The following is a 22,231-nucleotide window of genomic DNA, read 5'->3' as shown; positions in this document are numbered from 1 at the left end:
TGCATAAGGGCGTGATGTCAGAGAAAACAGGACAGGAGAGACTGTGCTGGGTTTCAAATCGCCATCTTGTGAAGGTAATCCTGCCTACGGCACCTTTAACAAGAGGAAAGAGAGTCAAATGCTCAAAAAAAAAAAGGTTTTGTTTAAACTCAGTTTAGGGTATGTGAAAACTTTCATGAGCTGACTGAAAAAACACAGTTCTGTTGTAAAAGAAAGGAGTCTCTATTTATGAGACACTTATAAGCACACTTGGATGCAAAGTAAAAACATATTTCTACAACATGACAGAGGAAACCAGCTAAATGCTAAATGTGTCAGGTTAAATCTGTGCATAATGTCCCCCCCCCCCCCCCCCCCCCCCCCCCCCCCCGCCAAATGCCTGTGGTTATTAAAATTAGTGAAAAATACAGTGATGTAAGGTCAAAGCAGCTGACTGGGTGATCCACCACAGACACTTTTTCCATTGATCAGTATTGACTCAATCACTGTCACGACCCTTTAGTGCTAACCACAAAAACAATATTTTGGAGTCAAGAAATCCTGTTGACACAGGTTATTGAAGTCAATCTCTGAATAATATGTCTTTTTAATTAATTCATCAAAAATAACACAGAATTTTTTTATGTACATTGGTCTCCCAAGGAGACTGCAGTCTTATCTTTTAATTAACTCAAGAGTGAGTAGAAGGTATTTTCAGTTAATGTAACGAGAAATTTGTGGCTTTGTGAAATGGAACAATGGCTGTAATCCACTACAAAACACAGACTGATTTTTTTAGGGGTGAGGATTCGTGGTTACACTCTTCATTTGTGTTGAGAATTAATGTGAGGAAAACAAAAGCAATACTAATATTGTCTTCAGTCTAGCCACGGAGGTGTATAAACACAGAATTAAATAACACTATGGAACAGGGGTGCCAAACATAAGGTCTGTGGGCCAAAACTGGCTGGCAAGAGGCAGATTATTTGCTCTGCGCATGTGCTCCCTCAGATGTAGAGTCACGAAATGACGTGTGCAGAAAACAGGACACAGGAATTAGGAAAGTCAACACCAAATCAAGCAGAAGAACTGGACGGTGGGTTGGAGAAACTTTTTAATAAAAATTCTGAGAGAGCAAAAACTCGAGAGTCGAGATGGCTGCAAATCGAGCAATGACAAGTTTTTGATGCAGCTCCCAGACAGACTACCAGCAAATTTAAACAGTGCGAGAACAATACGCTGTCTCGCGTTCTGTTGTCCAGCATGTGTGGGTATACTGTGTGCACACCTGTAAATGATCCAGGGTGAGTCTTCCTCTGGCACGTGTGGCTCTGCTGGGAGAACAGCAGGACTGTTGAGCCGCACGCCCTCCGCCAGCAGCTTCTGGATGGTGGCCTGAGAGAGACAGCATAGATTCATTTCTCAGCCTCCACAGATAATACCAGAGGTGACTTCCTGCTTTGACAGCTTCACAATAAAAGGAGAAGAGAAGACCTCCCACTACGGGGAATGACAGCCCATCGAGAGGCGTTAAAGCTCAGCTACGCAGATCAAAGAAGGAATCTTGAGCCTTTTACTGCAGTGCCAACTCAGGTGAGACAAGTGGAAGTGGCCTTCATCATCACATTCAGAGGACTGTTTCTTTTAAATGAATGAATCATTTTCCAGAGATAAAAAAAAGAGAAAAAAAAACAGGTAATGCTGTCATAGAACAAAGAGAGAGATACATGAGAGGGCCTGGAGGAGAGGCTACAGCATGTGTCAGTTTTTGGCAAGGTCGTGTCGTCGCTGCGGATCGTTTTCTCTATTTTCTTCAAAGTGCTGTCAAAGCTAACGTCTCTATAGACTTAAAGACTTTGTCCTGCCGGCTCGATGTGAAGTGGGATTACATGCTAGGACAAGCTCATGAGACAAACACAGCAATCTCTGACTCCCACCCATCAACAGCTGCTTCACAGGCTTGTTTAAAATGCCACAATGCATGTCTACCCTGGCAATATCTCAAAAGAGTGGCTCAGGCTGGAAAAAGAGCGAATTTTCCAGCAATCTTAAACTGTCCAGGAAGTGTGTGCGACCATGAAGACCTCATAAGAAAAATAAACGAATCCACGTAAACTTTGGAAAAATGCCTGTCAGCCCTTAAAATTTGACCTTAACCTTGCTGAATTATGCACATTAACATGAATAATGAGAAAGGGTCACAATAAAAGGCTGACAGCAGAAAGGCTTCGTGTCTCATCTGTGGAACACAATAAATTGCTGCAGTGTGTGCGTGTGACCCTCTTTCATAATCAAAACCGAGAAAATATGTTGTCGTCAGTAGAAATCACGCTCATCATTGCACATCAGAGATCTGAATCCACTTGGCTTCAGTTCTAATAGTCTGCAAACAAAATGTGCTTTCATGGACGGTGCTGTAATTAGACTTCAACAGATACTGAGACACGATTTTCACAGTGTTGAAAATCAGCAAAATTTAAAATATATGTTAAGTCTTTATATACAGTCAGCAAATGTTTAACATCTTCATAATTTTAATTTTAACTTTATACTTTAAATTCAGAATTTAAAGTTTCAGAAAGTTCTCGGCAATGTGAATAAGGACGTGAGTGTTTCCAGAAAGTCCTGTTTTTTTGTTTTATTTTTTATTTCCATGGCGATGGTGCACAATCCAAGTAATTTTTGGGAGCCAGAAGCTCTGTTTACTTGGCGTTTTCAGTGAACATACACTGTTTTTGTGTTGTGGTTTCAGAAAAGATTTGTGTTTATGCGGCAACATTTTGAAAACGGTGTCCATTTACACGTAAAACGCAGAAACACTGAAAATGATGTAGCGTTCATGTAGGGCCACTAGTAGGTGCTGCTGTTTGTTTTGTAATGAAGCCACACACTGTACAACACTATAACAACACGTTATAAACATCAACAGTCCAACATAGAACGCTGGATTGCTATAATGTTGACTGTCAACTAAATCTTCGAAGCTCCAGGAGAATCTGGAGAATATGGGAGACATGACACTCTGGAGGAAACCGTTATTGTACATCTACTTGCACATGTGCAGAAGAACTATTGACGACAGCTGTGGTACGCATGCACGATAGCAGAGCAATGGTTTTTTTTATTTGTCTCAACCTTGAACACCAGAGCAATCTGATGGTTTTTTAAGTTCCAAACCTTGATTCCTTCCTGATTCCTGTCTAGTCTAAAGTATTGAAATGAGAGTTACATAATAAATCCAAATCTCCAAAAACAACATCACATCTTCCTGCTGAAATGATGGAATTTATACAATTAAAAACACCATTATCAAATTAAATAAATAATTAGTAAATTATATGCAAAATAATGAAATAAATTAATTAAAGAACCCATTATTAAACTATCTCCTCCATCAAATTCCATCCATCTCTTTCACTTAAAAACATTGTCAAGTGTTCGATGACTCAGTCTGCATTCGTGGATGCCTCCTACATCGACCGCTAATAGATATGCATGGGCAGCTAGATGAGGATCAACAGAAGCTCCAGTTTTGATTAGAGGTTCAATAAAACAATAATGTGTCTGCTAACAGTCTTAGTAGCTAACGAGGATGCCAATCAAATCTGGAAGACAAGACCTCTACGTTGAGAAATACATACATGCATATCAAACATCACTTTGACATCAATTAATCTGTGACGAAAAAAAAAGGTTGTTGATGAGAGGTACTTTCTGTCTTTCATTTCGGAGCTCCTGCACATTGAGGTTTTTTATCACTGTCCTTCTGAAATGACTTTACTTCAAAATGATCATGCAGGATGGCCTCACATGGAAAACCTAAAACCTGTATAAATCATTCATCACTGATGGTCTAGTCACTGATGTGAAGGGTCTCCATTCCCAGTGCACTAATGCACCCCCCCCACAACCTATGCTGGGTTTTGAACTGGTCACAAACAGCCAGCTTGAATGGTCTCTCTCGCTCTTCTTGAGCCTGGAGGACACAGCTTCCATGATTTTCAAAGAGAATTTTAAAACGGGATGGATTGGACCACAGGACACGTTCCTTCTTGGCTTCAATAGCATCTTAAAAGACCTCACAGCAAGAAATGATGGAGGCGCTTCAGTACTGCGTTATAGTTTTGTCATTGCTGTGCTTTAGCATGCGTCCAGTGATGAACTGAGTTCACAGCAGTAACTTTCAGGAGTGTCCTGAAGACCAGATTTCTACTCATTCGTGTTTGTTTTTGACTGAGGGAACAGCATTCGGGACAACGTTTAAATTATTTTCAGCGTTGTAGCTCAGGAGAGACTTTCCTGGATTCTCTTAAACTTTAAAGATAATATTTTCAACAGTATTATATACAGATTCAGTATTTCAGAATCTTCTGTCAAGGAAACTCAGCAGAGCTGTGAAACAGTGGATCAAGTTTTCTATTCTAATTTATCTTTGCATTAACCAACTCTTGTATCTTGTATCAAATTAACTCAATTGAAAAAAAATGTGTATAATATATTTAATGACGACAACCTTTGGTTCAACCAGACATCAGTGTGACTTGTAGTCATCCTTGAGGAAAGCGTTATCAGTGTATCCCTAATTTAAATTTTATCCAATGTCTGCAGACTTTCCAGTTGTACATAGAAGGAAAAGCTATAAGAACACACCTCTGCACTGATGAAGTGAATTTCAGCGAGGAGACGTAGCATGTTCACACAGTTCCGGGTTCCACTGCAGCTGGGAAGACATTCAGTGCAGCTTTCCCCCTCCGAACAGCTGCACTCTGCAGAATATCAACAAAGTCTGTGGTGGCAGTTCTCTCAGTCGTACTATATACTTCACTATCAGTGATTACAACTATAGCATACATGCCACACCTACAGTACATCAGATCTGTCGTCATAAAATGATTGATACATGGAGAATAAAATGATATTATCTTACAATTACAGCTTACATCCTCGGCTTCTCCTGACTGGGATTTGTTTTAATAAAGTCTAGAAGAGAATCAGGGTTGTTTCACTTCTTTTATTGTCAACCTGAGAATCATTCATCCTCTTACTGTCACTCTTGGAAATTTTCCATCTTCCATCATCGTAAAGCAAACAGAAGCGGCAAGCGGCCCGACACACGTCCCACACCTCCAGCTTCCTGGCTGTCTTTGAGAGCGTTGCCCACAGGTTGACCCTGAAAAGGCAGAGAAATCAAGACGACTCTCAGAAGGTCAAGTTCAGAGCAGGGACACGTACAAGACATATACAGTACCGTGTGTAGCATGTTTATTTGCAGGTTGATGAATAATAAATATGTACTCTCCACCCTCTCATATAACCATTAAGCCCTCCATTTCTGATGTGCACACTTTCTCAGAGTAATGACAGAGGTGTGCCATGAAAAGGAAGATGGAATAGAAAGGTTGCAAACTTCTGTAGAGACACAACAACTTTAACTGCACCAATAGATCAAACATTCATTACTATCTAACGCTCAGTAAAAGCAAGAAGTAATAAATTCATCTGGGCCATAAATGTCTGACGATATAGGCAATTTTCCAGCTGGGTTCTCGGAAAGAGCAGGAAATAACAAAATGTAAAAAAAAAAAAAAAAAAAAAAAAACAAGAAAAAGGCATGAATCTACATGCATGCATTATGTAAATAAACAGACCTCTCTGTGTCGTCTGCGTCAGTGCCTGGCCTGGCCAGGTGTCCGTCTGCCTTCTGCACACATGTGGAGTGACGCTGAGCCTGTGCAGCAAGCCCAGCCACTGGTCCACATCCAGCACTGCCTTCGGGAACTGGACAATGTAGGAACACCTCAAAGGTTATTAATACTGGAAAAAGCTTTTGCATTTCTTATCAATAATAATGAATCACTAAATGTTTTGGGTTATTTAATGTAACACGGAATTTAATCTCTCTAATGCAGGATGCTTCGGGAAGGAAACAGTGTCATAATAAACTTTACATTTAAACTGAGAAGTTTTTCTTTGTTGTGGCGCAGAGTGTAGCTGATTCTTACTGAAATGCATCAAGGCTCTTTAAGAATTTGTGCCTGTTAACAATGTCAAAAATTGTAACTACACACCTCTCATCGACAAACATCTGAGGAAGAATGCAAAATTGCAACAGCGTTACACGTTGCAATTAATTCACTGTTGTGGGCTCAGGGGTTATCTCGTGTATCAGCTTTGAAGCTCAGAGCACAGTGATTAAGTGTCTTCGTCTGGAGGGGAGGCCCGAGGTTCAAGAACAAAGCCAGACAGATGCCTCCAGGGAGCGAAGCTTTTCACCCTGTGGCTGCAGCAGCAGCACTCTGAGGAGCTGTCAGAGGCCAGTTCTTCTCTGGGTCATTAGAACGGCTGCATGTTCATTCCAGTTCATGGACCAGGGAGCCTGAGATCAAAACATCTCCCGGTGCACGGGCCCGACCGGTGTGGCCAGTTGATGGGGCTTCAATGTGAGCAACACTCCAATGAACTCTCAGTTTCTCTGAGGAATTGGGCACAATTTAAAACGCTACTAAGAAAGGTTCAAAGGTGGAGGCTGAGTGCAGCTGCTGCAGCCCTTTAGGTGCTCCTCAGGGCTTATTTAGCATCGACCAGTGTCACGCTGACGCTGGCAAACAGCGAAAAGTCGCGATGCCCTTAAAAATTCTATATGTGGCACAGTTCATAACCCAAGATAAATGTTTGATTATTCAGATGTATATCTCCCCGGTCTGTTGGCCTTTTTTGTTTTCATTATTAATGCAAAGGACTCATTAAATGAACTTCAAAGAAAATACAGAAATAATAATAGAAAGGGAGCGAGCCATGCCGACAGGCTCACAGAGCACTGAGAGAGGAGGCAGAGAGCGAGCGAGTGGAACAAATGGGGAGTTAAAGACTGGAGAAGGTAGAGAGAGGAAGAAGGCGTACAGTGTGAATGCACTTCTTAATAGCTTAAAAGGGTGCATCGTGGGTATTTCACAGTTGACCTAACGTTAAAGTCAACTTCAAGTGAAGTGATCGCTTCCCACAAATAATTCATTTACCAGACAGATCCTTCAGTGCACTTGTAACTCTGAAGCATAAACTGTTGAGTGGGACAGCTGCATTCAACCTCAAGTGTCTAGCTCTGATCCATATGTGTCAAAGTATGGTCTGTGGGCCAGAAGTGGAGTGTCAGAGATTCCAGTTTGCCCGCAAAATGTGAAGATTTAAATAGTGTAGTAAAAATCCACCATAATCTTAAAACTGTAAAGCACATGAAGGAGAATATTGTAGAAATGACTGTTCTTTGTTCAAATTCCAGGTTTGTCATGTTTTGTAAACTGGTGGCTGATTAAATGTGAACTATGTAAATATACATTTTATAATTTGCTGACTCAAACAAAGAGAGATGTAGAGTTCGAGGTAATCATACAATGTACTGCTACTGTTCATTCGTATGGTTCACTTTAGATCACTGTAAGTGCAACGGTGCAAAGAAAGTAAGAGACATGATTCAGGCAATAACAAACAGAAATTTGTACTTTGCGATGTGTCGTCTGCATCCAGAACCATCTGAAAGTCGTCGGGAGCCAAAAGGAGCCCTGCAGCGACCAGCATGGGACGACTGTTTGCTCTGTCTTCAGGCTGCATCTCTTTGATCTGAAACATACATGAGGAAGATGACAGCGTCAGCATTTCACCTTCTCCCTTCAAACCTGATAATGAAGCAACAATTCAGTTCTTGGGTTTCCCATTGCTTTCACTGCGATCGTTACTAATACGGATGTGTTCAATAAAAAGCCCCGTCCCTCTGCGGCTTAAATGCTGCTGTCTAACACCGTGTGATATTAAGCAGTGTGACACAGAAGAAGACCTGCTGCATCAGCATTAAGGCTTGATCTTCGACGCGGGAGGGTGTTTGGTACACGGTCTGTCTGAGCTCCGAGACGCGCAGAGCTGACGACAGGCGCTCTCGCAGGGCGCCGTTATCCAGCAGCAGGGCTTTCCGGAGGTGAGTCGAAGAGGCCTCGAGGCGCCCCTCCTCCTCCTCAATCACTGCAAGCTCCGAGTGGACGTGACAGCGCATCTCCAGGAACATGCTGGAAAAGTCACACAGACAACAAATCTACTGTACACTCTGAAGGAGCAGAACTCAGCGGGCTCGCTGTACCATGATAATGACATTCACTTGAAAAATACCTTAAGATTTGCTCTTTATGAAGATAAAGTTGAAGAAAAATGTGAAATGTCAGTGTTTATGACAATAACATTTAGTATGTTAAGCTAAAACTAATGCTAACATGTTAAAACATGTTAAAGTAATGCACACGAAATTAATTAACTTAGAGGTTATTTAAAGCCACACGTGCATGTATGCACAAACACACACTCATGCATACTTTTCACTACTGAAGTTTATTTAATCTATTTAATTTGTCACTGATGCATAAATTAATTATTTTGGGAAAATATGTATTTCATTAAAAAGTTGATAGTTTCACTATAATCACAGCTAATTTGCTAAAAATAAAACATATTTAGAATTTGCTTTGTTGTTTGGCCAAATTGGAGCCTCTTGCAGGCCGATTTTGGCCCACGCCTTTGAGTAACAGTGTTTAATCAAAGCACAACCTCTTTTCTGTCAATTATAGCTGCAGCCAATGTCAAATATATTTAATCCCATACATGATCCAGGATGCTCTGAGATATACAAACAAAATCATGTGTCGGGGGCAAATGCAGAAAGCTTTGAAGAAACCTTTGCATGTTTTCGAGAGCGCCGGCCAGCCGCAGCAGAGGCTGCTTGACACGTTTCCTCAGGTTGTGCTGCAGCAGGGGCAGGCAGAGGGCCCACTGCGTGGCACACACTGCCTGCACCGCCTGGGGGGGCCCCTCCCTCAGCGCAGTCTGCAGCCACTGATCCAACCTGCCCACCTCCTTCAGACGGGCCTGCGGGACCACAGCAGCAGATTGGGAATGTCTCCTGTAGCAGTGACATCGCTTGGCGAGTAGGCTTGGATTAAAGCGGAAGACGCATCTTGGTGCCAATTGCTTGAATGTGACAGTTTTCACACTGCGGTACAAAATAAGATTACATGATTTCCTCCAGCGTGTTTGGTGCTTACACAGGAAAAACTTCAGGAAAATCTAAAGAAATTTGGGTAATTCCTTCAAACTTATGTGCCATTTGTAAAACAAGTGAAGAGCATCTGAATGGCCAACGCCTGTGTCCCCTCAATTATAACTGGTGTAAAGTCAGTATAACATAAAGAGGATGTAAGACTGAACGTTTTCTACATGATTTACGTTGCAGAGAAAAACTGAAATAAATGATGACTAAAAATGTGTTCTTTTTTAATCATTTTGAGGCCGTGCCCTCCCTATGTTCAATTCCCTAGACGAGGGGCGTCAAAACATTTCAGTCCATGGGCCACAGACAACCCAATGTCTGCTACAGTCTTAACATGAAACCAATTTTAATGACACCTTCCAGAGCAAAATACAGAAAAATGCCCAAAAAACTTCTCGTACACAGATTTTTACAAACTCGCACTAACAACACGGTTTTGATCAGTGAGGAAGCCATCTTTCAGGGCAGCATCGCCGATATCTCAGCTCGGGTCTCAGTGTTGTGTTTTGTCACTTTACTCGTTGCTAAATAAATTTGCTAAAAACCGGTATTTCCGCTGATATTTTTACTATTCTCTTGTTGGCTTGGCGAGGCGATTTAGAGCCAAATGCCTGCTCTCGATCTCCCTGTGTTGTGAATGGCAGCAGCGTTTGAGGCATTCTGTTTGAGTACAAACAGCTTCTTGGATCAACTGCCTGCAAACAAAACTGTAATTCCACAAAATATTAGCAAACAGTTAATGGAGCGACTGCCAAAGGCTTCGCTGCTTGCAGTGACGCCTGTGGTGAAGCACACGGCTCCTATTTGACACAGATCACCTCCACGCTGGCTTTGGAGTAGTCGCTCATCTTCGCGTCCTTCTTCAGGAGGTTGAGTTCACAGTTGACACATTCCATTATTATGCGTTGGTCGGCGCTCTAAAACGGCAAACAGAATATCAAAAGTCTGTGTTCAGCAGTGCATTGAGGAAAGTATGAAAAATCTCCTTATTAGTTTTAGATTTTATTTATAACAATTCAATTAAATCTGTATACAACAGTCATTTTAAGGTACTTTTACAGAGAAAAATGCAAAAAATTCCACATGAACAAGCATAAGTGTCAAAGGAAACGAGAAACAGGGAGAAATATTTGCAGAACAATGGGTTTATGAATTTAACACATTCATCTGAATGGGACAGAGAATCACTAGCCCTTCGCGAACCAGGGTTTGAATCGCCACCCATCCTTTCCTCTCCTTCTATCCTTAACCCCAACTGGACCTGCAGGCAGTCTCCTCCTCTGGGTCTGGTTCTGCAGGTTTCTTCCTATTAAAAGGGGGTTTACTCGTTCCACCGTCTCCTCTGTTTGCTCATGTGGAATTGTTTTTTTTTTTTTCTCTTTCTCTCCCTCCGTGCCTTGAAATGACAGTGTTGTATTTGGCACCATAGAAATGAAACTGAATTGAACTCAACCATGTTATCCTCTCATGCAACCTTCTCAGGTGTAAGAAGTAAACATGGGGTAAAGAACTAAACACTTTCAGTCAAATTAAGAACACACTGTTGGAAGTGAAATGCTCAGTCTTTTCAGTTCTTCAGTAATTAATCTGACGTGATGTCTGGCAGTGTCTGTCTATGAGTAAATGTCAAATTCTCTAAAAATATGTGTGTGTGCGTCTGTATGCGTGTGTGTACAGGATGTACAGTTCCTGCTCGTGCGATTACTGCCTGGGCTTTTAAAGAGAATATCGGACACTCACAGCCTCTCCCACCGACTTGAGCTCTTTCAAACAGTCGGCAGTGACTTTCTGATGCTTGACTTGCAAGGCCAGCAGAGCCAGCTCCAGGAGGAAGGCAACTCTGCAAATCCCAGATAAAACATAATTTATACAATTCACAGCCCCTCAGTACAGTAATCTGAGCTGCGTGCTGCCCTTGGGATCTCCATATGTGGGTTTATAGTGCCAGGAGGTTTTAAGGAAGAGGGACGCAGCAGCGGCGAGTAATCTTGTAGGCGATTTGACTGGGACACTTTGGGTCACGGACCTGTGGGGTGGCTGCATGGGTGAGGGACACTGTGGACTGCTCGACGTCGCAGGCGCGCTGGGCATTCTGGTACGAACCAGCAGCAGATCGAAAATCTCCTCAAGCTCAGCAGAATCCGCCTCTGTCAGCACGTTCTTGTTTATTTCTCCCAACCTGCTGCGAACATCAGGGAGAACAAAAAAAATCAACAATGAGCTTTACCGTACATATATGTGCTCCTCTGAGACTGCGCCTGCATCTGTGTTTCTCCAATTGCTCCAGTCAGAGCAGAGCAGAAACCTCAGGCTAAATAACCTATATGCTGTGGAGGATGCCCGGGTCAGGCTGACTCACGCTGTACCACCATCAGGAGCTCTGACTGTTGGAGCATGAAGGCAAGGTTGGGGGCTGGGTGTGTGCTGGAGTGGCACACCAAAACACATGGTCTTATACCATCAATGTATGCAGGCAAGCACGCAGAAAAAGGCCACTGTGACATGGCAGAGGCCAGGCTGGGTGCCAGCTGAATGCTGACCTATTCACCTCAGTTTAACTTCTACAACAAAAAACACTATAGACTACATTACAAGTCCTAAATGTTAAGAAAAATCAACAAAATACAACTGAATTTTAGGCAAATGCAAGAATAACAGGCCTTCAAAAAACAGAAAACATACAAGCAGTCACATTCAAATAAAGTCTTGCCGACTCAGATATTAAAAAAAAAAGAAAAAAAAAACACTATGAAAGCAGATCAAGAACTTCCTTTTTGTGGACAACTTGCAGTTATGGTGTTTACCGCAGCCGAACATTTATAGAACAGGCTTTTCACTGTGACAGCACAAAAACAATGTCTGCAGCATAAACCAGCAGAAAAAAGACTGACATCTGCATAATTCCACAAAGACACATTCCTTACTTTTTGAGTTCTTGCAGTTTGTACATGACCGTTAATTCACTGTTCTGCCTGCTCCTTTCGAGGAGGACGCCACTCTCTGACAGCTTGTGTTGTACCTGACAAGAAAAAGTAAGAAAATACAAGAAATCACACAGGCAGTGTCGTGCAAGGCACTGAATATAGTTATTTACGTCTTCATATATTACGGAGATACACACTACTTAGTTCCTTTCAATTAGGATTTCTTACAAATCAATCGCCTGATAGTTTGATAGTTTTATTGGATGAATGTTAATTCTTTGGCATGAAGAGGCAACATTAGTAGTAGGAAGATTAATGCTGCTGTTGAGCAAAACCATTTTTCGTCATTTTCCTCCTGAAGTATCTAGGACCTGGTGATTTCACCGTTCACTTACACTACATTCTCTCTGAAGAGTAACAGCCAACAACAAGAATCAGCAACATCTGAGACAAACTACCAATATGCCCTTAATATGCTGTTAATGGGGGGAACCAGCATTACTTCAAGGCCTCAAATACATCACAGCACTTGAGTTCTTACCCAAGCAGCTTTATGGCTTAATATCAACATAATCATGTCACATATATAATGCATACTCTGCCATGGTCTTTCTACTATGTGCTTGTGGGTTACAGTTCAGTCCTAACAAGCTCACACAGACTTCAGCAAATTGAACAGTCTTACTAGTTTTATAATTGCTAAGTAGAAGCAAGTCTTTATTAATGCACTATTGGAAATAAGTATTAGCACACTGACTTTCTGTCACCCGGCGGTTAAATTAGATTTTTGGACTGATTCAAAGACCAGTTTGATCTGTCCGTATTCCAGTACATCAGGATTTTCCCATCCTGCTTGAAGATTGTAGAGATTCTACATGACCTTTTAAAGTCAGCGGACTGTCACAGATTGTGATTTTGCTGAGAATGGAGATCTTCATAAACAACCAAACATCAGAGAAGAGAGTATACTGCATGGGGAAATCAATGTTCTGGACTTCCTCTGAACAGCTCAGCTAAACGCCGTACAGCAGGGCTTTATCGCAGTGTGGTAGGACGAGCCACAGCCCTGAAAGGTCAGGGAACAATTGCCACTCCCCTGCTCTGCTCTCAAACAGTCGGTATGATTCTCCTGAATTAAATGAGTTAACGCCCGGAGGATTTCTTCCTGTGGATGCCAGCTGGATGCTGTGACTGAGATGTGGCCTCGGATGGTGTTGTCCAACTGTTGGATTGAATTTCGTTTGCCAGTAGCAATAATAAACCCATGTCTTTAATCACAGGGAGAAGCTTCTTCTTTTTTTCCCTTCCACAGATCCTTGATCACATTGATCACAAACAATTTAAATGAAAGTCCCTTCACCAGGCTTTGATGTGAAAGACAGAAAAACAACTGCTGTGTTTACAAAATGCCGTTTACCTGTATTTTAAAAAGTTGTGGATAGACTTGTGGAATATGTGACTTGATGAATTCTTCAGTAACTTTGGCAAAACTTGCAGCGTCCTCACGTTCCCCAGCGTCAACAAGACATTTGACCAGGTGTCTGTATAGAAAAAAAAACACAAAAACAGATATGGGGATGGAGCAGAGGTTGAAGATCACACTGCAAAAACATACAGATGAATGAAGTTACATTGGTCTAGTTACCAGCAGTAGCACAAATCAAGTTTCAGAAAAAGTTGGGACTATGTCCACATTCAAAATGGTACGCAGTGATTAGCCACCCATGTTTCATTGGTAACTCAGTGAGAAACACTATTATTCAGTGTCACTGTTACACTACTAAATCATCAAGTTTAGCGACAATGTCTTCCTTGAAAAACATGCTTTACATTAATGAACTTTTGGAATACCTTGGTCTTATTAAGATACCTTCCCCCAATCAGAGGACGTAATCTGCATAAAGTCATATTAAGAGCTCAATTCAATCCATGTTTATTTACTTACAAACAGACTGCATTAAAATAATCATCGTATATAACATCTGACGGAACGGGAAGGGTTGGAGGCGTGTAGCAGTTCAGAAAGGTGAAGCATTTTTACCTGAAACCCTGTGTAAACAGGGCCCGACTCGCTCTCACCCCAGGACTCAACATATTCTTTTATTTAAAACTATACTTTGAAAGGTTATTTTTTTACTAGCTGTTAGATGTATGATTTGTGTTGTTTGAGAGCCACGCTGCTGTTTGAAAGGGAGCTGTGAAAGAAAGCTATGCTCACTGACCCCTGTGTCTGATATGGATAATTATTGATCATGCTTTTTAATTTTCTGACCACATAAAGTTCATGATTGGCTTTTTTTGTCCTCTGAACAAAGAGAAAAAGTAACATTTGAGCTGGAAGTGTCAAGGGAGACCATGATTAAACAGCTTACATTAGAACAGCTTTTCCACTCTGTGGCCGAGAAAAAGGGAACCAATTAAGAGTGGAATCAGAAAACCAAGGTCATGAAAAAAAAAAGGATGCCTAATTAGTCCGCCACGGCGTCTATAAAAATCCAGCACTGTGCATAATAGCCGAGGGTAAGCAGAAGATCGTGTGCAGGGTCACTTGCATCATGAGTTCAGCCCTCCAGCTGTAGTCTTGGTCCTCCACCTCCTCCAGACTCTGCACCACCTGTCTGAGGGAGTGCACCAGGTGGAGGCACCGCCCCGGCTGCAGGAGAGGACGCACTGTTTGGAAATACAGCACCGACGCATTGAAAACCAGAGAGTGGTATCTGTAAGGCACAAACCACAAGCAAAAAAAAAATGTAAACAGAACACTGAATTATTGATATGGTACACATGCAAGCGATTTCATCTCTCAATTCAGGCCAAGTGTCAACTCTGTATGCACTGTGTACACTGTACAGATTAAGCATCGCCCAATGAGCCACGAGAGAGTGGGCCAAGTGAGTGTTGCTCGGTGGAATAAATGAACTTTATGAATTCAAGGCGTGGTTTGAGAGAAAACTGTGCAAACAGACTGTTTGAGTGCTGCTAATTTATTCACCAGAGAGCCTGCTGTGCATTAGTCTGGCCTGGATGTATTAGGATATGCAGTCTCTTTGGTGTTAATTGGGATAGCTCGTTCAGCCCTTTTATTGACAGGTTATGAGTTAATTAGCTCAAGGATTCCACGCCGATCGCAAGGAAAGGCGAAGGCAACCGTTCCGAAGGCTTCTTTTAAGATAAATACCACAAGGGTACTTAGCTTTTACAAATTATTCACAGATATTTATCACCCATTTACACCTTCTTGCAGTCAGCTGTTAAAATCAAGGGCAGAAGCCAGACGTGATCCACCCAATTATTAATTCAAAATGTGATGAGATAGACAACAGAATGGTGGAATGGTGTTTCCCATACTGTCAATTTACTGCGGTGGCACAAAGACTAGTAAAACAGAATAGTTATAATATTCTTTAAATTTAAACTTTAAAGTTTTTCTTTGTTGCGGTGGCATAGATGTGATGAAAATGTCTTTCATTTACTACAAACCCAATATGAGGCCAAGTTTAATGATACCTTCTTGTGCAAAACAAAGTGAAATATTTAATTTGTCATCTTCTTGGTAGCCTTGTGTTGACATTTTGTTTTGAATAAAGGAGGAAAAGAGTCACGATGTGTTCAAAATGCAATCACAGCCTACTTGGTGCTGGACAAACGAGCAACACTTCAAATACGCAAGGCAGCATATTCTCAGACCTCGACCCAGTGCTGCAGTGTGCAGGAAGCAATTTTCCAGGAGGCTCCAGCCACCCAAGCATCCCTTTCTCTCTCACTGGGGGTGAAATCTATCCCCCTCCGTGTGATTATAGATACTTCATTGAACAAAACCCATCGAATGCATGTCATTGCAATTCCACGTTATCGAAAGTGAAGGTCACATAATTAACTCCAGGATCACCAGCAGCAAATATAATGGGAGACTAAGAGTGGTTATGAGATTTAATATGAAATTTCAGTTTTAAAAGATTCTGTTGAAAGCTGTTGGGATCCAGAGGTAAGAAAAGGATTAATGGAGATGCTGAAGGGAGAGGCTTTTACTTTACAAGGAATATTTAATGCATTCAGGTCCGAATTTACTTTGTAAAAGCAAATTATCCTACAATTGTCTTTATCTTCATTACACTTACATTATATTAAGATGTGAAATTATCTAATGTAATGTTATTTCTTGTATTTAAGTTCAGGGGCCATCAACAGTCCAATTTCATCTGGAGTGGGCCGGCCCTGCAACATAGCACCATAAAAACATTTAAATTTAAACTTTTGTTTCTATCTTGTTGTGGCACAGAGAAGCAGGATGAAAATGCCTTGATTTTAAAAATCAAACAATAACAACTGAAGGGTCAATCTCGATAGGAAATGAATTTTAATGGTATCTCCTGGTGCAAAAAACTGTAAAAAGTCCAAAACGTTTCTTCTATAGCTTTTGTATTATTTGTGTTTTTACAAACTCATAGCATGACTTTGAGGAAAATACTAGTTTGTGAACAGTGAGGCAGCTGCCTTTCAGGGCAGCATCGTCAATATCTCAGCTCTGGTCTTAGTGTTGTGTTCTGCCTAAAACTCTTATGAAATGTATTTTAAAAATCCGTGCTTTCTTTCAAAAATTCTTAGGTAACTTGGTGGTTTGGCACGCTGGGTTGGATTCTGGTCTATCACAGCTTTCAAAACAATAAACAATAAACAACAGCTGACTTTTATCCCGCGTTATTGTGGCAACTTCTAAACAAAACCTCACAGCAACTGGTCAACCTGCTTGACACGAACAACAAAGCTACACACACACACACACACACACACACACACACACACACACACACACACACACACACACACACACACACACACACACACACACACACAAACACCTGAGAGGTTGCATACCTTGGTTCTTGCTTTGAAATTTCAATTGCTTTCAGAAAACACATCACCGCCTCTTCAAAGTCTTCCTGAAATAATAATAATAATAATAAAAAAAATAAATAATTCAAGTGGGGAAATGAGAACTTGTCATATCACACAAACGTACAGAGAGCAGACAACTAGATTAGACAAAAGAGGCCACAGGGTGGAAAAAAAATGAGACTGGAGCTGCTCTAAAAGGCCAATATGCATCAAAGAGGGGATCAAACTTGTGCTTATGAAGTTGAGGCATCAGTTCCATTTTGAGTGTAAATCAGTACAGTATGTCTGTACAGTGTGTGTGTGTACCTCTGGGCCACAGATACACAAACAGAAGCATGAGCCCCTTAAGGTGACGTGTCCAGTTTCCTGTTCTCACCACAGTGGCCGTGGCCGGCGGAGACTTCAGCTGGCCCTGGCAGAGGAAGGCCCGGCACAACAACTGATCAGCCGGCGGATTCCCTTCAAAGTACGTCTTTAGGCACGCCGTGCTGATCTCCAAACAACCCAGCTGAGAACACAGACAAAAAGAGGAACAAAGGCCAAACTATATGAATATTTCAACATCATGTCCAAGTGGTGTGTTTGGAAATGGATGCATTATGAAAACTATTCAGAAACGGCTTCATGTAGAATGTGAGCTGTTGAATGTTTCTATGTTGAAGGAGTGCTGTGTTGCATCTTGTTTCCAATAATTATCAAATTAATTCAGAGGGTAGTTTTCAAGGAATTCCGCTCTCCTGGCATATCATCGTATTTTTATTGCATCCTGTAAGATTTTGATGTTCTTCATAAGTAAAATACTTTTTTCCTCATGTTGGAGGGTCTTGAAAACGGTGATTTTCTGTGGATCTTGAAGACTATTACAAAGTAATTCTATTCTGAATGTGAACTAATTCAGTATTCACTTAAGTCTGACACTTGAAGGCAAAATGCATTTTCACAAAGAACCAGCTTTACGATATAAAGAAGAGAGAATAAATCCCATCATGGAATCCTCTGTGTTCCATTATTCAGATATGTTTTCTTTGCCCTGGGACAGTTCAGCCTACATTAGAAAATATTCATTAGTATCCCCTATTGGGAGCACACTTAGATTAAGTTAACTGGAAACAATGACACAATACAATCTAAAATAAGCAGCAGAGAGGTTCTGCAGAGAGTTTTACTGGTCTGATTTTATCACTATCTCAGGATACCTTCAGCAACAAAAATATTGATCTTATTTAGCAAACGGTCCCCAGAAGGACTTTGGTCCTGTTCTGTTCTCAAGCCCACTACAATTGCAATGTCAGTATCTTCCACATGAGAGGACGCTTACATATTGTCACAGCAGCAGCAGCAGCAGGCATTTTGCTCATGAGCTTCATATCTGTGGCAGTCAGATGCAGCACTTTCATTCTCAGAGGTTGCTTGAAGCGGCGCGTCTTATGTGACATCTCAGCAGCCATGAGCGCCTCGCGACATAAAGACAACCCTCAGAGCACTTGGAGAGTGGGGGCTACAGGCAGATTCAGAGCATATGTTTTCCCACTAAAACCTTTCATACAGAAGCCAGAATCAAACTGCACACGGGTCTGTGAGCCATGACTTTAATAAGCACTGGCACGGTGAGAGGGGAAAGAAAACATGGAGCGTGGTCAGTGGGTATTGTCTGTGCATGGGATCATTTCCATGCTCACCTTGTACATTTTGGATACCCATTTACACAGGAACACTGCTATTGGAGCCTATGAAAACACTTCTTATTGATAATGACTCTGAAGATGGAACTCCTTTGAAAAAAAAACAACACTTTCTGAAAACACTCCTGGCCCATCTCTGTGTTGACAACGAAAGGTTGCTGCTGTGCAGGTGAACCATGGCGTTGGTGAACAATTCTTCTGCACACACGTAAGTAAATGGAACATAATGTTTGCCTTCAGAGCATCATGACTCCCAGTCCATATTCTCTTGACAGTCACCTGTGAGAACAATCCAACTTGGTCAGACCTCTATCAGTGCCTGTGGTCTGCAGCCCTGCATGTTTTCAATGTCCCCCTGCTCTAACACACCTGAATTCAATCAGTGCTTCATGATGAAGCTCAGCAGAAAGCCCGATAATGAGCCAATTACTATCAGGTGTGTTGAAGTGAGGGAACACTGACACAGTGCAGGACCTGGAGTGCTCAGTACAGAAACTGGATGACATTGCAAGCTGCCCCATTAAAAAAATACCCCCAAAAACATAAGTGTTTAGTCATCAGCATTAGTGCTGATGTGATGACAGAATTATGAGTTCATGTCTGCTGTGTTTTTTTTTTTTTTTTTTTTTTTTTTTAAGAATCTACCATTTAAATTGTCACAGATACACTTTAAGGTTGGCCCTGCACATGTAACTTTAAGTAACGAAGTCAGGTTTTTATCTGCATGAACTCTTGTATCGGCGTTAATTGGGCGTCCCTCCCACGGTGTGTGCAGGCCATCAGGATCATGCCAGCCTCACCTGGAGGGCTGCTTCCGAGCAAACCACGTACAACTCTTCGGAGACGTGCGGAGCTCGTCCTCTGCTTCCAGCCGCCGCGGAGCCTCTCAGCAACCGGTAAGCAGACTGCAGAGCCTCGGTGTCTGTAGGGGTGAATTAACCGGGATAAATATCACTCACTTTCACAGCTTTACTCGACCGTGTCTAAATGCACGACGGACGGACCTTGTAGTTGCTTTGCTTTCTCCAGGTATTGGCGAATGTCCAGCTCCATGACCCACAGCCGGCGGTTTGTTTTTTTAAGCTAGAGTTCAGTTCGAAGTGGAAGTGAGCGACGCAGACGTTTAGTCTACAAAAGTGACATTAAAACTACTGAAAACAAACAAAGCAACCCGGCATTATATTTATAAGGAGTTGGCATATCTTATTATATTATTATATAATCTTATATATTTATATCGAATGAAGAAGTAAGGTCGTACCAACGAGCAGCACCTGAAATATCCGTGCTTCCACAAGGCGTTGCTAAGCAACGGCAGACACTCACGGAACTAAGGTGCGCGAAAAGGGACAAAAAGGCTTAAAAACAATGACGCTGCGTTTGAAAATATAGAAATTAATACCATTATCTGCGTTACCTGTTCACGATGAGTGAACAGCGTTTTACGTTATTACAGGTACATAAGAAATCAGCAGGTGAAATCCTTCCTTTATCTGTGGCTTGCTCAAAAAACATATTACTGTAGTTTATTCAGTGTTCCCAGAGCCACAAGCAAACAAGGTCAAGCAGCTTTGATTTTTTTTATGCTCCTCACCTGTGGATTTCACTTATTTTATTACCTTTTCATTAAGATTTTGCTGTACTTTTTATTATTTTATCAATTGCTTTGTGTCAATGCATTTCAACATGTTTTGAAACTTGTAATCTAAAATTCTGCCATAGAAATTACTTTGCCTTGCCAAGGCTTGTGCTTTCATTATCCTTATTTCTGGTTATGTCAAATGTTTTTGCCACAGTAAGTGTGGATTTCTAAGAAGCTCATATTAAAAACACCCATAAAATAAATGCTTTAATAAACATTTTAGGCCGACTATCCTCTTGGAGAGACTTTTATATCAAGAGTTTTGCTCATATTGGACTTCTACTCTCTATCTCTTCCCACACAGGCGAGTCCATGTAGATTCTTGATTTGCCCAACCTGGACTCAAACCATGCAGGGATTTTATTACTATACAGGGATTTTATTACGACATGCGTTAGTGACTAGCCAGTTCCATTTATTCCAGCCTCAATCGAGTTTTGCCATTTCCAAACAGAATTTTCCCACCTAAGCACAACATTTCCACTAATTATTAATTCTGGGGCCACAGATTAGAACATCACTTGCAGGCAATCATACTTTTTCACTTATATCAGTAAAGGGGCTCTGTACATTTCTCTCTCCCACACACACAGACACTCACAGGCGGGTACAAAGCGCATTGCATCCGTGTCTTCATGCTCGCGGTCCCAGTGCTTCCCAACTTCAAAGTGCATCATTAGAAACCGGGCTACTCAGTAAGCAAATATAATTTACTTGGTCAAACCAAATACCGCAGCTGTAGCACAGAAAACTGCCGCGGCCCCCTCCCGTGATGGACTGGGGATTCCTAGTTTGAGGTTTAATTGGCAGAATCGTGTATTACCTGCCCATATTTCAAAGCGGCGTAGATCGCTCTTCAGTGACCCTCAAGCAAATTTGTTGTGCAGTTCATCGTGGGATCAGTCTAAAAATACCCACAAAGAGAATATTCACCCTTTGGAATAGCTTAAAGTGTGAAATGCGTAGCTAGATTACTTTTTTTTTCTGTCTTTTGACCTACTTAATGGGTTGAGTTTGGCTTTTATGTGCTGTTTATATTTTTGCAACAGTCATTGCACACCCCAGTGTTGCCTTTAGATGTGCCTTACTGTACGCTCTGTGAAAACACCTTCAGTTATATGAAGAAAATAACAAACAAGCACATTGGAAATAAGCTTTTATTCGTGATTTAAAGTGTACTGGTAACAAATTATTTTTATCCTGGCTGTTCATGAAGGTAAATCTGTGAAAGGAATTCCACAGGAAGCTATATTGATTTTTATACATTTCATTAATTTACATGTAAGGGCAGAAAGACATTGCACAAATTTGAGATGCATGAGCAGCTTGCAAGGAAAAAGTGCTGGGCATAAAAAAAACAGGGAAGAGTCTTACTTAAACCGCTGACACTTAAGCTCTGCAATTCTCTTTGTCATTGAAGTGTGTGCTGTCATCATTGCCAAGATCTAAAGAGCTCTCTGAGGTCTTCAGAAGAAAGGTTGCGAACGCCTTTGAGCCTAGCGAGGGATTTAAAACGATCCAAATGATTTGAGATAAATTACTCCACTGTGAGGGAAATCAGCTGCAAGTTGGGTGGATTTCAAATGGCTGCTGGGTTTCTGGAGGGCTGACTTCCCCAGCAGATTCAGACCTATCGCAGAGTGTTTGATGCAAAGTGGAGTCTCCAGGAGCTGCAGGTAGCTTCTCCGCATGCGTCTGCATGTAAAGAAAGACTTCAGGATAGGACTGACAAGTGAAATGTGGCATAGGAAATTTATCACATTAAGGACGTAAAAAAGAGATTGTACAATTTAAAAAATCTCCCAGTTGGGTGAAATTTATGGATATATGCACAGTTTGACAGTTTTAGGTGCTATCTTGAACCTTTTCTTTGAAACTACTGGAATATTCTTGCACTCACTACTTTTTTTTTTTAACTGCACCTGATTAAATTGTGCAAATAAATGCAGGTTAATGAATTGTTGCACGCTCCTATATAGCTTAACTTTTACAGTTCTAACCTTTGTTCATAGCGTTAACATTT

The 22,231-nt window shown here is 41.4% G+C and overlaps 1 protein-coding gene across 1 annotated transcript in view; it reads right to left on the bottom strand.

Moving 5' to 3' along the window:
* Positions 1-19,619, bottom strand: part of cfap46 (cilia and flagella associated protein 46) — a 64,763-nt gene extending 45,144 nt beyond the window's left edge. The window contains exons 1-17 of the mRNA XM_030106528.1: positions 19,571-19,619; positions 19,367-19,488; positions 17,261-17,392; positions 16,864-16,928; positions 14,541-14,705; positions 13,406-13,529; positions 11,989-12,083; positions 11,091-11,246; positions 10,805-10,904; positions 9,883-9,981; positions 8,693-8,883; positions 7,808-8,033; positions 7,476-7,593; positions 5,628-5,757; positions 5,025-5,149; positions 4,630-4,745; positions 1,268-1,374 (exon numbers count right to left, since the gene is read on the bottom strand). Coding sequence (XP_029962388.1) covers positions 1,268-1,374; positions 4,630-4,745; positions 5,025-5,149; positions 5,628-5,757; positions 7,476-7,593; positions 7,808-8,033; positions 8,693-8,883; positions 9,883-9,981; positions 10,805-10,904; positions 11,091-11,246; positions 11,989-12,083; positions 13,406-13,529; positions 14,541-14,705; positions 16,864-16,928; positions 17,261-17,392; positions 19,367-19,488; positions 19,571-19,619 — 2,120 coding nt within the window. The remainder of the gene's footprint in view (positions 1-1,267; positions 1,375-4,629; positions 4,746-5,024; positions 5,150-5,627; positions 5,758-7,475; positions 7,594-7,807; positions 8,034-8,692; positions 8,884-9,882; positions 9,982-10,804; positions 10,905-11,090; positions 11,247-11,988; positions 12,084-13,405; positions 13,530-14,540; positions 14,706-16,863; positions 16,929-17,260; positions 17,393-19,366; positions 19,489-19,570) is intronic.
* Between the last annotated feature and the right edge of the window lie 2,612 nt (positions 19,620-22,231).

This window comes from Salarias fasciatus, chromosome 13 (assembly GCF_902148845.1).
Source record: "Salarias fasciatus chromosome 13, fSalaFa1.1, whole genome shotgun sequence".
NCBI classification, from domain to species: Eukaryota; Metazoa; Chordata; class Actinopteri; order Blenniiformes; family Blenniidae; genus Salarias; species Salarias fasciatus.
The sequence above is the reverse complement of the archived record's forward strand: the minus strand, read 5'-3'. Positions and strand labels throughout refer to the sequence as shown.